General features: G+C 36.6%; 1 protein-coding gene across 1 annotated transcript in view; it reads right to left on the minus strand.

The window, feature by feature from the left end:
- The window catches only part of LOC129252881 (uncharacterized), a 335,534-nt gene that overhangs the window by 255,517 nt on the left and 57,693 nt on the right, over positions 1 to 22,324 (minus strand). The window contains exons 4-5 of the mRNA XM_054891021.1: positions 15,425 to 15,613; positions 15,052 to 15,208 (exon numbers count right to left, since the gene is read on the minus strand). Coding sequence (XP_054746996.1) covers positions 15,052 to 15,208; positions 15,425 to 15,613 — 346 coding nt within the window. The remainder of the gene's footprint in view (positions 1 to 15,051; positions 15,209 to 15,424; positions 15,614 to 22,324) is intronic.

A 22,324-nucleotide genomic window follows, 5' to 3' on the forward strand; every position in this document is an offset into this window, starting at 1 on the left:
CATTGATGCTTATATGACTGTGCATTACTAGCAAATGATAACTTTTTAAAATATTATGAACGAATAAGTGGTGTGCTTATCTTTCTTGGAGGTCCCATGCATTGGCCCATCAGATCAATTGACTTGACTCAACCAGATTTTTTCGTGTAAAAATATTGGAAGTTAGAGGTCGATGTAATTGATCGTTGACCTCAAAGTCAACATAACTTATAACACTATTCGGATTCAACCACTATGCAACTGAGTGATTAGAATATATTAGAAGATTCGCCTCCACGAGACTGCGTGGAGCCGCAGTTAGTGTTTAAATGATGTTATTTTTCCTATACCATAAAGAAAAGTTTTTCCTTTATACTTCATACAAAAATGCCTTTTAACATTCATCGTCTTCATTTCAATATCGATCCGCCCTCATCGGAAACCCCTATATTTACATTAAAAATTGTAATGACTCTTTTGAAACTTCCTCATACACATACTTACAAAAAAATGTATTCTTTTTATACCACACTTTTCATTTAAAAGCCAACTTTATTTACAGCTTATTCAAGCTTAAGTAAGAGCGACTTTTTTCCGTGTAGCGTGTGTATGTACATATGTACGTGCGATAAAATAAATATTGTAATGTTCTTCCCACTTAATAAATTTCATTCGTTAATACATCCGCAAAAAAAAACCAAAAAGCACAGCAACTTTCAAATTTATTTCTTTCATTTAAATTCTTTATCGGAATCACAAAGCATTGGGCGGCAAATCATTTTCCCTGCATATGATTATCTAACTCATGAGCCATATCGTATTTCGAAACAAATTTTCTCCCATTATTTATCTAGTTTTATAAATGGCATTTTTTTTTAAGGAGGAAATGAAACTAATAGAAAAGTTGAATATCATAATTGAATGTTCCTTATACTCCCTGGTAGACCAATTTTAAAATGTTCTAGAATTGAAAATTTTCAGGACATGTGCAACCCATTCTGCAAGAAAACATATCGTTTTGTAAGCTTGTGCATCTTTGCAGAGCCAATTTGCATTTCACATAATTTTTTTTTTGTTTTGATGGGCCTGAGCGAGATGCTACTGGTTTATTAAAATCTAAACGATGCAAATTTACTATATTTACGTTCAAATATGGGAAACACATCGATTTTTTCGCACCTCGAAAGTTTCGTTCGGTAGCTTTAGCATTCTTTGTTAACTTTAACTTCAACTAGCAGTCGTCCCTAGTTGTCATTATCTTACGGTCATGAAACTTCATATACCCACACATACATGCTATTTAGTCCAGAAATCACAAAGATAGAGAGCATATCATATTTTACAAACAAACTGTTTTCCATATATTCTTGGGATAGTCTAACCCTAGAAAACTAAACCTTTTTTTTAACGCTTAGAACTAAAGCTCGCCTATCAGGCTACTTTTTAAAAAAACAAAATTCTTCTCTAATTTTTGTTAAGTTTTTGTATTGAAAAACATTTTATGTTTTGAGAGTTGGAGTATTTAACTATAATATAAAAAAATATTTCATCAAATTGTTTTTATAAGCCAATTATGTACTTACTAAATTAACACTTAAATTTTTTTTTTTTTGCAAGGATATCATTTAGAAAAAATTTTATAATTTTTTTTTCTTTAAAACAAAAACATAAAATTCATATTTTTCTTATAGCTATTTGTACTAAGTTTCATAAAAATAAGGAATTTCAAATATATTATTAACATTTTGTTTTGTACATAAAAATGAATTCAGACCTTTTTTCTTATATCACATGTATAGCAATTTGGGGATCTATGGCAGTATGTTCTATTGCATTTTGCACAATAATAAACACTCATACGTTTCTTGCTTGATGGACAGTAATTGCACATTGATCTTTTACCTTAATTTATTTGTGATTCAGAGTTTTCTTTCTGCTCTTCGGAGCTATGAATGGAGTCGGTTATTGCTTCACGAACTCGTTTTTGCATAGATGGTCTTTCTGAAGTCTCATTGAGAGCCAGTCACAGCACAAATTCTTACTAAGATCCTTCATGAAATCCCTTCTGCTCATTGGCTTTATTTGTTTTTGGTCACAGTTTGAAACATAGAGAATATAACTATTCAATACTGCCATATTTATCATACTGTAAAACATACACAATGGCCAACGCCTGGTTTTGCGGCTGCAGCTGGCATGACAACACATCTGATCAAAAGTGCCAACAGCACCTTTTGTTGCATTATAGGATTCAATAATTACAGGTTTTTTTTGATAGTGAGTTAAATGTGGGTTCGTCGTGCATAGTTGATATTAAAAAAAACAGTTTTATGAGGCTTTGCTTTATAGCTAACTAGACTTAACTTATCAAGGAAACCGAACATGGATGTTCCAATACGTCGGGATGTATTATGCTTGAATTCATCTGGAATTTCTTTTTTGTTAGTTTTGATTGTTCCAACTAAAGTTAACTTATAAGGATCCGCTAATAGCTGTTCTGCTAATGGTATGGAAGTGAACTAATTGTCTACAGTTATGTTTCTATTTGTTCCATGTATAGTTCTAGTGAGAAGCTTACAATAATAAGAACCTAGCGGTTCGCCAGCTACTGTATTAAAATTTTTACCCAAATATGGTGAAGCATCAAACATATATTTAGTTTTGACATCGCAGACTAGCACAATTTTTATTCCGTATTTAGCTGGTTTGTTTGGTATGTACATTCGGAATGGACATCGACCTCTAAATGCTAGTAGCTGTTCGTCTATTGTCACATATGACCCCGGTTTAAAGTTATCTCTACATTGCTGAATAAAAATCTCCCATATGTTTCTAATGGGAGCAAATTTATCGGTCTTTCTTCTATTTTCTCATGTGTTCCGATCATCAAAATGAAGGCAATTTATAAAAAATCTGAAACGTTCCATACTCATTGTAGCAACATTTTTAGATCCGCAGAGCAAAGGATCAAAAAGCCCTTTAGTTGACAAATGGTTGTTCTTTAGCGCACCACTTAAAACCAAAATTCCAAGGAGAGCGCGAAGTTTTTCTGTTGTATTTGGTGTGAAAAATTTTTGAAAACAATCTAAAGGCTTTGTAACGTCCCTAAATTCTCTCTTTGATCCCGGTAAAATATGAACAATATTCCTCGCTGGAGTTCTACTTGAGCTTCGTTTTGTAGAAGACGGTTCAGTCGACCAAATGAAATTGTTCTTACCTCTTACAATAGCTTCGGAAGGCTTGATTATTAAAGAGTTATTAGGTTGGTCATTACTTTGTGGTACGTCTATAGGTGAAACTGCAACAGGAGTCAATTCTTGATTGCCTACAATTATATTTTCAACTTCACCTTTAGATTTAATTTGAAAGTTGGGATCAATTAGACTATCGTCTGAATCGAAATCCTTTTCTAAATTGTCCTCTATTTCGCTTCCATTTAGCGACAGCTCCTCCAGCCATTTTTCTATTTGGGAGTCAGAAGTACACATCTCTAAGCGAAAAAGCCATTAACATTATAGCTACTGTCGCAAAAAAAGGGAAATATTTACAAATAATATGTAGTCAGAAAAATACCTTTAATACTAAACTTCGCCTCTCAGGCAACACGAATTAATATATCTCCGCGCAATGAACGTTCGCCCACAAACTCACACAAGAGACTACTATAATGGTTTGAAAGCTCGTGCTGCCACTTGCATTCAATCATAATGAAATACGTAAAAATGACAATCTTTGCGCCTCAGAGGCGGGGTTTAGTTTTCTAGGGCTAATGAATAGGTAAGGTTAGGTTAAACTGGTTGACTTCTAGTACCGCATAGACCGGTTCGGTTCATTAGTTGCGTGTTTTGAAATAGTTCGCTTGCATGGTGCCTGTTTTTATTGCAAATTTAAGGAAACATGTCCAACCTACTGCTGAGATATCTGACAATACATCAAACTTTGGGGCTCCGAGATATTTGAAGCGTGATTTGAATAACGCAGCACATTCGGAATGCTTACACATGACCTTTGATATGACCTGCAAGTGGGCAAGCGCTCCCATATTATCCCGAATTGTCTGATAATGTTTTCGCCTAGTCCGTTATATAGCATCCAAGGAAATGAAATACAAGATATTTCGTTAGTAAACTCCTCTGGGGATCACACATTGACGCAAAGACATCCAAAGCCTTCTGGCAGTGCAAGAGTGTTTTTGTGAAAACGTGGGGTCTTTCTCCTAGCAAGGCCCTATAGATCTTCACGGCTATAATAAGACCTTTATCACCTATGCAGCAGTGGTCTGGATGAGCACACTCTCTCTTGTGGGGGTCAGGAGGACCCTATCGAGACTACAACGCACTGTGACCATCTGTTGTACCGGAGCTTTTCCGACTACTTCAGGCTCAGCTTTAGATGATCTGATTGGTTTACCACCACTTGCTGCTTTCATCCAAAGAGAGACCTTGAAGACTGAAACACAATGGGAACTGATACGGCCCCTGACTGGCATTGAATAAGAAGTAGACAAAAGTAGCCATAGACTTTGATCCAACGATCCGCGCCATTCCCCTTGACTCCATGCAATCCAGAGTCGCGCTTGACAAGAGATACAGTGTGGTTCTGCCAGAGGTTCAGTTGTGGGGAGACTCAGAAAATGAGCCCGGCCAACACTGTTTTCACATTTTCCATTTCGGATGACTCCAGGACCGAGCACGGCTCTGGCTCTGAAGTGTACGTGGAATCCCGCGGAACAAAACTGCACTTTGCTCTTGGAATGCATGCATCTGTGTTTCAAGCGGAGGTGTATGCTGTTCAAGAAGCGATGAACTTTGTTTTGGAAAACAGATGCAGAGGCAGATCTATATGTGTCTGCAGCGACAGTCAAGCTACGTTTATGGCCTTAGATAGCCCCCCAACCATTTCAAGGGTAGTTAAGTCCTGTAAATCTAGGCTGAGCTATGTCGATAGACACACTAGTGTGATGCTAACATGGGTCCCGGGACACGTGGGTATCGTGGGTAACGAGACCTCTAATTCCTTAGCGAAGATGGGCTCTGAGGCCAACTTCTTTAGTTCAGTGCCCGTTTTGCCACTCCCTTCAGCGGCCATCAAAGCCACGGTTAGCAAATGGGTTGTTACAACCCACAAGCGAGCTTGGCAGGCTGAGAAAGGCTGCAGATGGACTAAACTGATGTTAAATGTCATGTCCGATCGACTGTCGCAAACTCTTCTGTCATTAAGCAGAACAGAGTGCAGACAGCTGGTGGGACTAATGACGGGTCACTTTCTGTGAGCAAAGCACATGGAAAAGATAGGCATCTCAGACAGTGCACTCTGCCCAGCTTGTAGAGTACGAAGAGACGGCGGACCACTTCCTGTGCGTCTGCCTCGCCTTCGCTTGAATCAGGTCTGAGGTCTTTGGTACAGATGTGTTTCTAAACGACCACTTTGGCTTCTTGGTACCACAAAATCAACTGAGATTTCTTCGATGGTCGAGTAGATTTAAAGAAAATTTAAAAGGGAACCCAAGCGCGCTACAATGGACTTATTTGTGTCTGAGTGCTGTGCTTGCTAGTCTGTATATATAGTATTCGTATTGACTTTTGTTGATCAAATCCGAGGATAGGGATACCCCGTTTTTCGCTATATCCTCTACTATCTCGTTCCCTCCAATGCCCTTATGGCCAGGACTTTAAAAGAAACGTAGCCTGCCAATCTTTTTACTGCTTCCCTGCTCCAAATAACGATCCTAGACGTTATACTAAACAATCTAATTACTTGGATGTCTACTTGACTATACTTATATATATTTATGAATGATTTTTAATGTTACTATCAATTGGTTTACAGCAGTTATTTAATATCTTATTTCAACTGATTTTCTATTGTGAAAAAAGAACTTTATGCTCTTTTAAAAGAAACGCGCTGAGTCACCAATTTCATGAAAAAGTTAAATTTTTGTAATTTCAAAACTACATTACCCTATTTGCTGAAGCCCGCAGCTTTGCTCGCGTATGAAATGGCTTGATTTACTTAATGAATTTAACACATAACTCATTTTTGTTAATGCCTTAAAATTCACCTGAAAAATGTTGAAGTGATAAATTGCTGATTTTCTCATGAAATTCTGGTGTAAACGCTATTAAAAAAATTTTTGGAACCGATTTTTCTTAAAACTATACGCCTTGATATCCTTGCTCTAATCATTGTGTCGTTTTTTAATAAACTACTTTTAATGCAAACAGGTGTTGGCTAAAATAAGTATTATATAAAAATCATTTACGACATATACGATTTATAACGGTGTTTAAACTGTGGCCGCAATTTATTAGTTATGCTCTTTCGATGAAAGATATGCAGATATGAGGGATTAAAACGAATGTCTTCGAAATTCTTCATAGAGTCGAAATGTCAGTCACAGTTATTATGTAAGCTGGCGAACAGTTTTCTTTTGCATCTTTTTTTTCCTTGTTCACTCCCCTCGGGACCATACGACCTCTACAAGACTCAGTCTTGCGTTGGTTTCGTTAATCTATTTTGATTTCTGCCAGGATAGGTGATTAGCCTGCCGCTACCAGTCCTAAGTACTGAAAATGCCCACTTGTCGTTGCTTTGGAACAACACGTTCTTACTGCTTGGAGCGCCATCTGTGTTTCACATTTTCTGCCAGAAGGATCGCACAAATGGTTGAGGCTTCCTCTTGTTTTGTTTAGAATCAAGGAAAGTAGGTCAATTTGGAAAAGTGCGGGGATCGTGCACAATCTCTGGGATAGCAGGCTAGTGCACTACCGAGGCCGCCTTAGAGTATATTAAATGTGGTCATGCATTTGAAAGAGAGGAAAATGGACTAATAACTGACGTGGTGATGGTCGGACAAAATGATATAAGTGTATGTACAAAGTGGCACAAAATTAATCACCCAATTTCGTTTTTGAAGAAATTTTCTATTAAATAACAAAAAAGCTATGTTTGCATACTGCAGCTGCGCTACTTTGTAAAGGGTTTTCCAATAAGAGGTTTTAGTTTGTTATTCAACGAAAAATGCTATTTTTTATTATCAATGATCGGATGTTTATTTCATTATAAAGAGGAAGGTATGCCGTTAATAGAGGAAAATAACATCAGACAAATGACCACCGTGACCACGCTTACAGAATAATATCATTTTCATGAAATTTTCCATAACCGAATTGCAAAGTGGTTGCCCTATGCCCCAATAGCCTCACGAATTCCATCTTTGAGGTCTTGAATCGACCCTGGACTGCTGGCGTGGACCTTCTCTTTCACGTGGCTCCAAAGAAAAAAGTCACAAGGTGTTGAATCACAAGATCTCGGTGGCCAATTGTGATCACCTCCTCGAGAGATGACACGGTCCCGAAACTTTTCCCGTTAAAGATCAATGGTATCGTTGCTTGTGTGGCACGTATCGCCGTCTTGTTGAAAATAAACGTTGTCCAGATCAGTACCATTCAATTCCGGCCATAAAACATCCTTCATCATCTCTCGATAGCGCAATACATTACAATACATTGAAAAACCCTTTACATACAAAACTTTTTTAAAAGCACGCCTGTTTAAAACACAAGTACAGTTTTTTGTCACAGTGAAACAGACTACCAGATAGCCTTAGGTCCTATCCACTACTTCCCAGACTTCTCGAAGTGAATTCGACTCCATGAACTGAATTTGATTTTTTATGACAAATCCAACTTTTTTAATTTTTTTTAATTTATCTATTTATTTAACTAAGGAATAAAATTATTTTTTTCCTATCTAAGCACTTCTAAATAGGATTTATGAATTTGAATATGGCTTAGAACTAAGTCCTTCAATGCCGCTCCAGTATATGACAAAATCAATATCTTTGATATTATTTGTATCCAAATTTGCTATTAACTTTTTATGTCATTAAAATCTGAAGCAAATGCTCTTTGGGAGGATTAAAAATTCGAATTTCCATCTCAAGGTTTATCTTTCGCTTGTATCTTGGGATTTTAATTAAATATTAAGAATTTTCATTTTCAAGCCTAATGAAGTACTCGCATACAGCAGATTAACTTGCGCACACAAAATTTCATTTGCACAAAGAAATACAAAATATTTTTCTGATAACGTAATTTCGAGCTAATTAATTATTCAATAATCAATATCACTTAATATTTATGTACACTTAGCTCTGCACTCACAAAGCCTAATGCATAGTTAATAATGTAAGAAGCTCCTCTACTCACATTGACGCTTAGCGCTTGACGCAACCAACAAAATCCACCACATTGAATAGGTGTGGCAAATTAAGCTCTTAGCGATTTCTGGAGTTCATTGTGACTTTTGACAGAATAATGTTCCATACACACACACTCGCGCACGCACATAAATACTTTGCATAAGCACGAGCTTGGGATGCGCATAGCAAAAGCAATAGCCATTTACTCAATTGTTGCTTAGTTTTGGGGAGGGTCACGCTGTCAAGTGGCTTTGCTGTCTTTGAGCGCATTAACGCTACAGTGCGCCACATTTAATTGCAAATTGACCGTAAGATCATTCACGCCACTGCCCTCTTGTTCATCGCACTGTTGCTGGTCGAGATGGTTTAATGATGGACGAAAGGCCAATGGAAATTGCGTTTATGGACACTGTGGCCGCTTTTTGTTTTTAATTAGACGTCAATAGAAACAATTGAGTATTTATAATATATTTTCTTCAAAAAAAAAAAAAAATGTTAGTAAAGAGGTCTTTATAGCGCATTTTGCATACAATATTTTACTTTTATATAATTACAATTTTCAGAAGTCAATAACTCTGGTATTCGGAAAAGCATCTTCGAAAATTCTGATCCATTTCAGGTTTAAATAGTGAAAGATGTTTTTACTTTTCTACAAATTTCTAAAATCTATTACTCCCAAAGCAAATGTTTTGTTCACTAATCCCACGTCGGTGGTCATTCGTGTCCGGCCCGTTTTTTACATATGAAACTACTGCACGATGCATGTTTCATGCCACTTATTTATGATAAAATATTATTAAAATAAAAAATTTTGAAAAAAGACACCTTACGAATTTTTTCTAACTTTCTGTTGGCATTATATAGTTGAAATAAACACCGTCCCATCGACATGGGGTTAAGGTGCCAAATGGAACGACATGGGATTAGGGTTAAATTAAAAAAGAATAAAAAGAACCACGGTAGAGTATGGAAGCTTTGACTAACTGATTATATAGCTCGACTTTGATCTCAATTTTGACATTCACTTCACTGGTAAAAGTAACGGAAATCGTATATTGACTTTCACCCATTTAAGTATGAGATGAAAGAACGATACCCGTTCTAAGACTCTGTTTGAGATTTTTTTCAATGAAATCACTTAAATAAATTTTGCGTATTAGGTTTTCTTTCATACATTTGAAATGTTTTCAATCTTTATCAGCCCTCTTATCGAAGAAAAACATATATTATTTTTTTTTTTACTTTCTGTTAATAAAATTTAAAAATATTTCGAGAAAAATACTTTAGAATGAAGTAGAATAATCGTCAAACCTTAAAAAATGCAGGCGAAAAACAAAAGTATACGAGGTGTGCCTTTTATATGTCGGGATTAGAGAACAAAAACAAATTTTAATAATCGCAAATCACTTTATTGTTTTTCAAAATATTCTCCATGAAGATCTATACACTTTTGCATGCGTTTGAACCAATTGTCGAAGCACTTTTGCCACTCTGAATGAGGTACCTCCAAAACATGCATTCTGAATGCCGCAGGTGTCGAAAAACGTTGACCTCTCAGTTTGTTTTTTACGTACGGGAATAAAAAGAAGTCATTCGGTGCCAAGTCAGGACTATACGGCGGATGACCCATTAATTCGATGTTTTGGGTGCTCAAAAATGCAGTTGTTTGAGCCGATGTGTGAGAGCTCGCATTGTCCTGGTGAAGAGTGATCCGTCTTTGGCGATTGGTTTTCCTAATGTCTTGGAAGACAATTGGCAAACAAATGGTTGCGTACCACTCAGAATTTACTGTTCTGCGTTGTTCTAGTGGTGCGGTTGCGACATGTCCAGTTTTTCCGAAAAAACACGCAACCATTTGCTTGGAAGTGCTTCGTGCGCGAACAACTTTTGTTGAATTCGGTTCATCTTGAAACACCCATACAGTCGACTGCTGCTTACTTTCGGGCTCATACGCATAAATCCATGATTCATCACCTGTCACGATGTCATAGACGTGTTTCGAAGCCCCGCGATCGTATTTTTTGAGCATTTCCTTCGACCAATCGACACGAGCCTTTTTTGAGCGATTGACAAATTGTGTGGGATCTAACGCGAAGAAATTTTTTTTACAGTCAAATGTTTATGCAATATTGAATGTATGCTGGTCCCACTAATACCTAGGATTGTTTCAATCTAACGATAGGTCACATGACGATCCTGCAATATCAGTTCGCGCACAGCATCAATGGTTTTCGGAACAACAACTGATTTTGGACGACCTTCACGAAATTCGTCTTGGAGTGAACTACGGCCACGATTGAATTCACCATACCATCGATAAACACTGGCCCTTGATGGAGCTTCATCGCCAAAAAATGAATTAAGTTCATCCATGCAATGTTGCTGAGTTAATCCACGTCGAAATTTGTAAAAAAATAATCGCACGAAAATGTTCACGATTTAATTCCATTTTTGGACCAAGATGAATCTTTTAAGTTACTGTAAACAACACAAATAGCTCTGGTATTTCAAAACGTTCTGAGTACGTAAAAGCCAAAAAATGTTAGACTTTGCGATACAGCTGTCAGTTGCCAGATTGCAACACCAGGGTTGCCAAATCCCGACATATACAAGGCATCCCTCGAATATTAATATTTTCTTCAAAATCAATTCAAAAAATCTCTACAACATGGAATGGATGCCAGTGCTGCTTTGGCCTTATCAAACCCAAATTTGTGATATTCTGCGTACGGAGTGCATTTTTTACGTCGCTCCAAAGATGCTCAATGGGATTTAAATCGACACTCGAAGATAGATAAACCAGAACAGAGATCCGATTGGCTTCGAAAAACTTTCTATTAAGACGAGAAGTGTGTTTTGGATCGTTGTCTTGTTGAAATTTCCTAATCAACTGTATATTTTGCTCCTCATAATTTAGCACTAAAAAACAGCCTCACAACATTATTGAGCCTCCCCGTACTTTATGATTGGTGAGGGGAACTTGGAGTCGAATGGTGCACATTTTGGCTGCCGCGCGTATTTCATACCATCGGGGTCAACTCTACTTATTTTAATTTCATGGCTAAATAAAATATAATGCCACTGATTTTGAGTCCAGGATAAGTGCTCTCGAGCAAACTCAATTCGGCGTTGCAATGCTGTTACCAATACCTTCTTCCGCGCCAGTCAACAGTGAAGCCCTGCTTCTGCTAATCGTAGTGCAGCTGTTCTTTTTGTTATCGGCTTCTGCTTCTGAACAAAAATTTCTTGATTTGCGTCAGCAGCACTCTTCTTCGGATCCTGTTTTGACTATCTAACAATCATCTTGTTAATCTGGCTAGTAGTCTTTCGCGCTTTCTTTTTCTGCAAACGCTTCCCGCTGTTTTATACTCAGAAAAATACTTTAAAGCATTAAAAACCATCGTCTTTGAACGTGTAATTGTGTTGAAAAAGCACTGTAGGATAATCTGATATTTTGCAACTGTGTAATTGCTTTTTGAAGAGTTGGAAAACAATTCACAAAATTTTGCACAAAGACTGAACCGTCTCGTCTCTCTCACAAAATATTAGTACTCCTACTAAAACGCTAAAAAATCAATACAAACCCCTTAAGGGAAATACATAAATGAGCGCTCTTTAATGAATGTTTGCCAAAAAAAAAATGTATAATACTTAAGCGCAAAAAGTACCGTTAAGGTACCGTACTCGATAAAAGATACACATATAGTATATGCCATGATGCCAACGCATCGTTCTTAAGTATTTCTCAAGGGCGTAAGCTAGAACAACATTATCATACTTGCAAACGTTGCAAAAATGGCAAATGAAACAGATCTCGTCTTTCAAAAATTCTTATTAAAAGAAGCCTAAAGGCTTCCAGAATACTGCAATGTTTTTCTGGCCGATATCTGCGCAATTAATAATGCGGCAAAGACTGATGAGTATAATCAATTAAGATTCTTCGCCTTACATATGTCAGGATACGATGTAGATCCCTAACTCGGTAACAAATAAATCGGGATATGTTCACAAGAGTTAAAGGTCTTATCAGAATAATTTCCAATGAGTCCCTGGACGTTCTATTATAGTATTTCAAAAGATGAAGAAGCAAATAATGCCGCGCAAGAGTTTTGAGCCGATAAGTTACCTGTTTCACAGACTGAGTAAAGAGCTGTGGTGGCTACGAAGATTTCATCCACCTGTATTTCCCTGGTACATTGCATTCATATTGGCCCACAGTTGATGAACTTTTAAATGTCAGGGATCGAGGTGTTTCTATAATGGCATTCTTCTTTCTGACCTCCTCAAGCGAACTACTTCGGTTCTAGGATATAAAGCTATAATGGATTCCAAATATTGGGAGCGTACTAACGAAGACTTTAATTACCTTTTGTTGCTGTGGGATGTTATTTGAAAAAAATATTATAAATATAGACGATTCCATGTGAAGTGATTCAACTGTTTTGAATACTGTCGTAAATTTTTTCGAAAATTGGTTTATTTGTAGGTTTGAGTGGATAAAAAATAAACTAAAAATATTCAAAGAATTTAACTAGTTTCGAAATTTACTATTTGAAAATTCTTGAATAGGGTTTTTAGAAGTGCTTTGGTTCCTTTTAACATTCATACAATTTTTTTATTTTCAGAGTAAAATTCGCCGTAGCCGAATGGGTTGGTGCGTGACTACCATTCGGAATTCACAGAGAGAACGTCGCTTCGAATCTCGGTGAATCACCAAATTAAGAAAAACATTTTTCTAATAGCGGTCGCCCCTCGGCAGACAATGGTAAACCTCCGAGTGTATTTCTGCCATGAAAAAGCTCCTCATAAAAATATCTGCCGTTCGGAGTCGGCTTGAAACTGTAGGTCCCTCCATTTGTGGAACAACATCAAGACGCACACCACAAATAGGAGGAGAAGCTCGGCCAAACACCCAAAAAGGGTGTACGCGCCAATTCTATATATATATAATTTACATTTAAAAAATTTTTGTTTCTTTGAAAATTCGGAATTTTTTTTTTTTTTTTTTTTTTGGGAAAGATTTTTTTTTTGTGAATAAAGAATTTTTTTTGGAAGAAAGAATTTTTTTTTTTGCAAGAAAGATTTGTTTTTTTTTTTTGGGGAAGAAAGAATTTTTTGTTTTTTTTGAATTTTGGGAAAAAAGTTTATTAGCAATTTTGGAAAATACCACGTCGGATTTTTTTTTACTTTTTTGCTGTGATTATTTTATGCTATGTTCAGTAATCTGTCCCAGCTACTTAGTGGTATTCCCATAACTTTTCGAGTTATATTCAAATACGTACGGAGTGCTTTTAAAAAATGACAAAATTGTATCACAAAAATGTTGAACGACAAATTTAAGTTTTATTCCATAACCTTTTTTTTATTCATGTGTTTCAACCTAAGAAATTAAAAAAAAGCTTCTTTAAATTTTGAAAAGATCCAAAAACATTTACTTAGGTAGATTTGTCGCGTCCTAGAAGCATTCAAGGTTAAACTGGTCGAGTTGCAACGTTTAGAAACAAGGCGTAGTGTGAAACTATTCATATCTCTCTACACTCGAAGATTGTACGATGGTAAGCAGAAAAACGTCTCAATTATTTAAACTAAATTTTAGTCATTCGAGTCACTGCTTTTTCCAGCGAAGATTGGTGCTCTCAAGAAGCCAGTCGAATGAGCTGAGCCTTTTAAGTGTCATAATTTACACCGGCAGCCAACTAGGAATGAATGCCTTTTGGCTTGTGTTGATGAGTTCCTAATGAGTGATAACATCAAAGCTTCGCTTTTAGAGGTGGAAAATTAGAATATCATTACAAATCAACTGGTTAGGGCAATGCGCATGTGAGGTGCTCACTTCAACTTCCTGCGGTCTGTTCGTGAACCTATGAGTCTCAAGTCACTTCAATGAAAGGGCAAGAATGTTTAATTGCCGCGATAGAAATTACTTCCAGATATGGTTGAATAAGAAGCCGAAATATTTGAGCGCAACAAAATTGTTGTGGGGGAATCTTGACCGAGCATTGCATCTCGAACACATCCATGCGGACTCGGGTCCATTCAGCAGTGGCCGGAAGAAGAATAATGAGATGGAACCGTCTGAGTATAAAGTCCACAACTATTCAGCTTTTTCAAGGCTAAGATTTAGGCATCTTGGTTTTCACTTTAAATACGAGCTTATGAAGCTAACCGATGCCTGAGAAAATTAGTTATCAGCACTCCGCACTTTGTAATCCAGATTTTCTTATCCTAATTTTTTATGCTTCTGGTTTTGTATCTAAATATTTGTCTAACTTATATTGTGTTTACATGGTTAAACAATAACATTTTCTTAAACCTAACTACCTAAGTATATCTCCCAGGATAACCACGTAAGATTTTTAAATTCTTTCACTTTAAAGACTGTAGTTGACTACCTGCATATGCTCCGAGAAAACAACTTTTATTTCAAATTCCTCTAACTTTTCTAACTTTACTTCCCATTTTCCATAATCTCCCTTAGTTTATCTATTTCTTTGATGATTAATTATTCAAATATTCGTAGTTACACAAGTCATTGTAGCCAATTTTGTACAGTGTGCAATGAACTCGCCAACAATGACGCGCCGAATTACGCTAAATCGCAAAAATATGCATGAGGCATTCTAAAGCACACAAATAACCACACAAACAAGCCCGAAAACATTCACACAAATACAGATATTCAAATATTTTTCTAAACTAAGCTCGTCTACTTGTGGTTGTGTGTAGCATTTTATGCTATTAAATGCCTCTACAAGTAGGTTTTATGTGGAATGAAGGCATTTGAAATGTTAGACTCCTATTTAAACTTAACCGAAGTACTCGCCGCCACTACGGCTGCGGCTCGGCCATTGAATAATTAAGTAACTTACCGCTTTTGACGCAAACAGGATAGCATCTCCTCATTGTCATCGTTTAAAGGACAATTGAGTGTGTGTGCGATTTGCATTGTGAGTTGAAGCGAATGATTGCTGGCCGCCCAGTCTGACATGGCTGAGCCCGACATGAGAATTGCGCGATGAAAAAGGCCTGGTCCGATCATTGAAGCGAAATGAAAACGAAAAATACACCAGTACACCAATATACCAATACACAGTTCATTGAAGCATGAAAAGGAGAAGCGATTAAATTAAAATAAATGAAATTTTCTTGTAAATTTGTGATAAGTGACATAAAATGCCGAAAAGTGAAATGCCATCAAAAGTGTGTTACGCCGCTTGATGTGCACAAAAATATTTCACATACCGGATGCAACAGGCGATATCATTAAATAATTCACGCAGGCTGCGCCGGTACTGTGTCCCATGAGCGTAACGCTATCCTTGTCGCCGCCGAACGAGGCAATATTTTCCTTAATCCAATGTAGTGCGGCAATTTGATCGAGTAATCCGAAATTCGCGACAGTATTCTCGTCAATGCTGGGCTTCAGAAAGCCTATAAATAAAACCAGCAAAGAAAAATTACAGAGGATGCGATGATGACTGGCAAGAAAAGGCATAAAAGATGTTGAAATATGATAGTTTCTTAATATCAGTCACAGTGTTTTAATTTGAAAATAGTGTTTTTTTCATTTTGATTTATTTAATATTCCAAAAAAACTCTTGCAACACTAAAAACCAAAACGTAGAGTACTAAGTTATGGTCTCGTTAAAAAATGATTGTTTGTGCGTAATTCTCATCCGGTAAATCCTAAGTGCGATAGCAACTGTAGGCATAAAATAGCAAATAAAAATTTATTTTCTACTAATGGCAGTGACGGAAATTCGAGTGCATTCTTGCTATATAAAGCTCTCCAATAAAAATCACTCAAACAACTATCAAAAGACGTAAAGCGAATTTCTTTATAGGCGAAGTACTTTGAATTGGCAACGCTGTTTTCTACGACAGCTTATTTGACAGTTCTCGCTGAATTGAGGTTAGCGTGGCTTACCAATTCATCACGAATATACTCACGAAAGAACATCATTTATAGAATGGTATATCTACTGGCGGCCGCCGTAGCGGAATGGGTTGGTACGTGACTACCATTCGGTGAAACACCAAACAAGTTTTTTCTAATGGCGGTCGGCCTCGGCCGGCAATGGTAAACTTCCGAATGAATTTCTGCCATAAAAAAATATCCTCATAAAAACTATCTACCTTTTGGAGTCGGGTTGAAACTGTAGGTTCCCCCATTTGAGGAACAACATTAAGACGCACGCCTACCAAGGAAGAGGAGCTCGACCAAACACCCAAGAAGGATGTACGCACTAATTATATGTATGGTATATATATAGGTATATATAAGGTTGTCAAAAAAGTCTTGCGGTATTTTTATTGAATTTTCAAATGTTCATAAAATTGGTTATAATAATGCGATTTAAGTCAAATATGCGCCGTTTTGTTCGATGACGAGTTCCCAACGAGATGCCAACTTCATAATGCCCCTCTTATAGAAGCTCGCTTCCCTTCAAAAAACTCGGAGAGCCAATTTTCACAGGACTCTCTTGTGGACAACTTCCGACTACCAAGCTCGTTCGCCATGGACAGAAATAGGTGGTAATCACTTGGTGCGAGATACGGACTATACGGTGGATGCAAAAGAAACTCTCATCCGAGCTCCCGGAGCTTCTGGCGCGTCACCAAAGATGTGTGTGGCCTGGCGTTGTCCTGATGGAAGACAATTCGGCCTTTGTTGATCAAAGATGGCCTCTTCTGCATGAGTGCTGCATTCCAGCGGTCCAGTTGTTGGCAGTACAGGTCTGAATTGAGCGTTTGGCCATAGGGGAGCAGCTCATAGTGGATGATTCCCTGCCAATCCCACCAAACACACAGAAGAACCTTCCTGGCCGTCAATCCAGGCTTGGCCACCGTCTGGGCAGCTTCACCGCTTTTCGACCACGACGGTTTGCGCTTAACGTTGTCGAAAGTGACCCACTTTTCATCGCCAGTCATCATCCGCTTCAAAAACGGGTCGATTTTGTTGCGATTCGGAAGCGATTCGCATGCATCCATACGGGCAAAAATGTTTTTTGCGTCAAGTCGTGTGGCACCCATACATCGAGCTTCTTTTTGAATCCAAGCTTCTTCAAATGGTTTATAATGGTTTGATGACTCATGCCCAGCTCTTGGCCGATGCTACGCCTGCTTCTATGCCGGTCTCTTTCGATCAATTCAGCGATTTTATCGCAATTTTCGACGACAGGCCTTCCGGACCGTGGCGCATCTTCGATCACCTCTGCACCAGAACGAAAACGTTGAAACCATCGTTGTGCGGTGGAAATGGAAACTGTATCGGGTCCATAAACTTCACAAATTTTATTGGCAGCTTGAGATGCATTTTTGCCTTTATCGTAGTAGTACTGTAAAATATACCGTATTTTCTCTTTATTTTGCTCCATGTTTGCGACGCTATAACTCACGAGCGACTAAAAGCAAACAACAATTAATCAAACACGTGTTAGCACGTGAAAAGAGCTTTCCAAAAAGCTCTAGCGTGAACCGATGCGACGAATACAACTAGAACTACGCGCTTGCAAAGACAAGCTTGCGGAAATACCGCAAGACTTTTTGGCCAACCTTATATGTATATCTACTAAAGCACTTAGAATACCAACTACTGATTTTTTTATATTTTTTTTTAATTTATTTACTCTGAATTATGTAAATAAATAGCTAAAATAAATTTTATTAAATTCCATTTCTTTTTCATTTTTTTATTTTTTAATATTATCTTATTTTTCTTCAATTTAATTTAAGTTATTGTTTTTTTTTATTTTATTGTCTCTTATATTATTTTGTGCTATTATTTTACTTTATTCAACTGAATCCAATTTAGTTTTTTCGATTTTATTTGAATTTATGTATTTTAAATTAAATAATAATTTATTATTTATTTATTATTTTTTGTAATTTAATTCAGTTTGGTTTATTTATTTTTTATTGTTTTTTTTTATATATATTAATAGGACTATGAATAAGTTCGTGCGGTTTTTTTTCGAAATTTGAAACTTTATTGACGTAAAATGGTTACAAATTTAATATTCAAAGTATTGTCCATCGCTTACTACTACTTTTTCCCATCTTTCTGGCAATTCACGGATTCCCTTTGTGAAAAATTCGGTCGGTTTTGCCGCAATCCACGAATCGATCCATTTTTTGACTTCATCGTAATTACGGAAGTGCTGGTCAGCCAGGCCATGTTGCATCGATCGGAAGAGATAGTAATCGGATGGCGCAAGGTCTGGACTATACGGCGGGTGGGGTAGGACATCCCATTTGAGCGTTTCTAAGTATGTTTTGACCACTTGTGCAACTTGTGGCCGAGCATTGTCATGTTGCAAAATAACTTTGTCGTGTCTATCGGCGTATTGCGGCCGTTTTTCTCGCAGTGCTCGGCTCAAACGCATCAATTGTCGTCGGTAGACATCCCCCGTAATCGTTTCATTCGGTTTCAGTAGCTCATAATACACAACACCCAGCTGGTCCCACCAGATACACAGCATAACCTTCAGGCCATGAATATTCTGCGCCGACGTCGATGTTGAAGCATGGCCAGGGTATCCATACGTTGCCCGACGTTTTGGATTGTCGTAATGGACCCACTTTTCATCGCCAGTCACAATTCGATGCAAAAAACCCTTTCTTTTGTGCCGTTGAAGCAGTTGTTCGCATGCCATAAAACGGCGTTCAACGTCTCTTGGCTTCAATTCATACGGCACCCAATGGCCTACCTTTCGGATCATTCCCATGGCTTTTAAACGTTTGGAAATGGTTGATTGATCAACTCCCAAAGTTTTTGCAACCTCTTCTTGCGTTTGAGCCGGATCTTGATCGAGCAATTCCTCCAATTCGGTATCCATGAACTTTGGCGGCGCACCCTCGCGTTCTTCGTCTTCCAAGCCAAAATCACCACTTTTAAAGCGTGCAAACCACTTCTGGCACGTTCGCTCAGCTAGAGCATGCTCACCATAAACTTCCACCAAGATACGATGACTTTCGGCTGCTTTTTTCTTCATATTAAACAATTCCCCGCAAAAACACATTATTTGGCACGAAATTCGACATTTTCAAGTGTGGTAAAAATATTGTTGTTTACGCTTGAAATAAAAAACTTATACTGACGTTTGTGCCTTACGACAGTAGCTCTCCAATGAATGTTTGGAAATGTGGATCGATGGAATAATAATCAAGTTACGCCATCTGTTGTAAAACCGCACGAACTTATTCATAGTCCTATTAACTTAATCTGAATTAGTGTAATTTATTTTTTTTTTATATTGCTTTACCTTATTTTATTTTTATTTATACTAATACAATTTTTTATATTAATTGAAATTATTTTTATTTTATTCAATTTGCTTTATTTTAATATCTTTTTATTTTATATATCATTGTTTTATTTAACTTAATTATTTTTGTTTCGTTTTACTTAATATTATTTTATTTTTACATATTTCCATTTTTCCTTTCCATTGTTTTAAATTTTTAATTTTTTTACGTTCCTATTCTTAATTAAACTTTTTGATATTTTTGGTTAACTTAAATGAATTTTATTTAACTAAACTTTATTTATTTTTATTTTATTCAGTTAAACTTATTTTTTTATTTCACTTCATTTGATTTTCTTACTGTGTTTTATTTACTTCCTTATTTTGTTATTTTTTTTTTATTTTTGTTTTATTTTATTTTTATCTTACCTCTTAAGACTTTCAACAATATATTACATTGTTATCATTTCTTATTTAATTTAATTTATTTCTTTAGTTTGCTATTTTATTTATTTTTTTTAATTTTTTTTTTTATTTACTTCATCTTAATTTTTTAATATTATATTATTGTGTATTATTACTATTTTTTATTTGAGTTAATCTCATTTAATATAATTTATTTATTTTATTTTATTTTATTTTATTTTATTTTATTTTATTTTATTTTATTTTTATTTTTTTTTTTTATTGCATCCCAAAAAAGGAGTGTTTTACATTAATTGGCGACAGCTTAGCTGCAAGCCAATAATTTATAACAGGTACAAAATATTATAATTAAATATATATATAAATATTATACAAAATAGTTAAAAAAATTTACTAACAAGAAAAACGTTTACTGTAAAAAGTTTCGGACTATATGACAAGAATTGGATAAAGCTGCTTTCTGCATGTCGAAAATTAAATATTCTGGGAGTTGAAGAGTTTTGACGTTGTCTGCTAAGTTTTTATGCACTAGTCCGTGGGCTGAGATGATAATTGGTAGTATGTGTACCTTCCTTAGCTTCCACTGGCGTTTGACATCAATGCCTAAGTCAGAATATTTGGATATTTTTTCTGCATATGTTTTTTTGCATGTTTCTGTTAAGAGGAACAGCAATATCAACTATATAACCAGTCGCTTGAGATTATAAGGAAAATATCTGGCCTATTGTGGTCTCTTGTGTCATTTGTTAAAATTGTTCGGTCGTAATATAGAAGGTAGTTGGAGTCTTCCTGAACAGGTTCTGGGGTGTATCTGAAGTACGGTATTTTGCTTGGATTGAAGTTGTACATCTGCGTCAGTTTTAGATGGATTATTTTCGCGATGTCATTATGTCGCTTCAGGTACATAGAGTTTGCCAGTGTGGTGCATCCCGCTAGCACGTGGTCTAATGTCTCACTTCGACTATTGCATCTACGACATCTGTCTGCAGCGGCATTTGGATCTCGCATTACATATTTAATGTAATTTCTTGTTGGAATCACACCATCTTGTAAGGCAAAAATGGTACCCTCCGTTTCGGCAAATATCGACCTGTTGGTAAGCCATAAGTGCGGCAATTTTTGGTTGACATGAGGGCTCAGCAAGTCTTTTCGATATGCGCCGTGGACAGCCATTTCGGACCATCTTTGGATCTTTTCATCTATTGTGGTTGCGTTCCTGATTTCGTAGGATTGATTCATCCGCAGTGGGGTGTAATTATCATCCGCAGCAATTGCAGCCTTGTGCAGATCGGACTGGGAGCACTTGTGTTGGAAGTATGCTCTTATGCTTAAGATAAGTTTGTCATGCAGTGCTCCAGCATCAATTTGTCCCCTGCCGCCCACTCTTCTAGATAGCATCATTCGAACGACAGAGCTTTTTGGATGACGTGACTTGTATTTAGTCATAATTGTACGTATTATTCGTTGTAGATTTTCTATTTCAGTAGATGACCATTTTAAAATTCTGAAGCTGTACGATACCACCGGGACGACAAAAGAAATAATGGCGTGGATTTGGTTTTCCCCATTAAGTTGGGTTTTACAGACAGCGTGAAGGTGCCTTTTAAATTCTGCTATCAAATTTTTCCTCATTTGCATCGTATTTATGCTGCTGCTTTGCATAACTCAAAGGTACTTGTATACTTCTCCCGGCTTCATTTCTGTTATGTCGAGTCCGCTACTTTCCGCAGTTACATGTCGAAAAACCTCTTTACCTTTAACTATTGTGATCTTTCGGCATTTATCAAGTCCAAGAGGCATTTTAATATCATTGGAGAAGGTTTCAACACATTTCAAAAGCTTATCTAGATGTTTGGAATTGCTAGCGTAGAGTTTTAAATCATCTACGTAAAAAAGATGGCTCAGTCGGAATCTTCCAGACTGTCCGTTTTTTAATACAAACCCATGTCCCGTCTCATTCAGGATGTGACTTAAGGGGCTCGTGCTGAGAACAAACCAGAGCGGACTCAACGAGTCACCTTAAAAGATGCCATTTCGAATGTTTATTTCGGTAGTGTATTGAAAGCTTTCAGAGCCAGGTATTTTTATTCTTGTCCTCCAACTTTTTCTAGAAAGAGTATGATATTGGGATTGAAGTTGTAAATACGAAGTACTTCAATAAGCCATTACTATTATTAGTATTTATTAGATATATCAAAATGCTTATATCTAAATATAGAGGAGTACTAGCTGCCAGGGCTTACGTCTCTTTCTTTAAGTATATAATATTGTACCTGTGTTGATTTAGTTCTAATTATGGAGTTTAAATAATTTTTATTGACTTTTTGTTTCAGAAAGTTATATATTTTGTGAATGTTTTCAGAAGAAGGTTTTTCAAGAAGTGCGTAGGGTTTAATGTCGCCAAATATTTTGATCCTGTGGCTTCGGAGATTGGGGCATTCATCTAGTAAGTGGTCGACCGTGGAAAGTG

The sequence above is a fragment of the Anastrepha obliqua genome, chromosome 1 (genome assembly GCF_027943255.1).
Source record: "Anastrepha obliqua isolate idAnaObli1 chromosome 1, idAnaObli1_1.0, whole genome shotgun sequence".
Lineage (NCBI taxonomy): Eukaryota > Metazoa > Arthropoda > Insecta > Diptera > Tephritidae > Anastrepha > Anastrepha obliqua.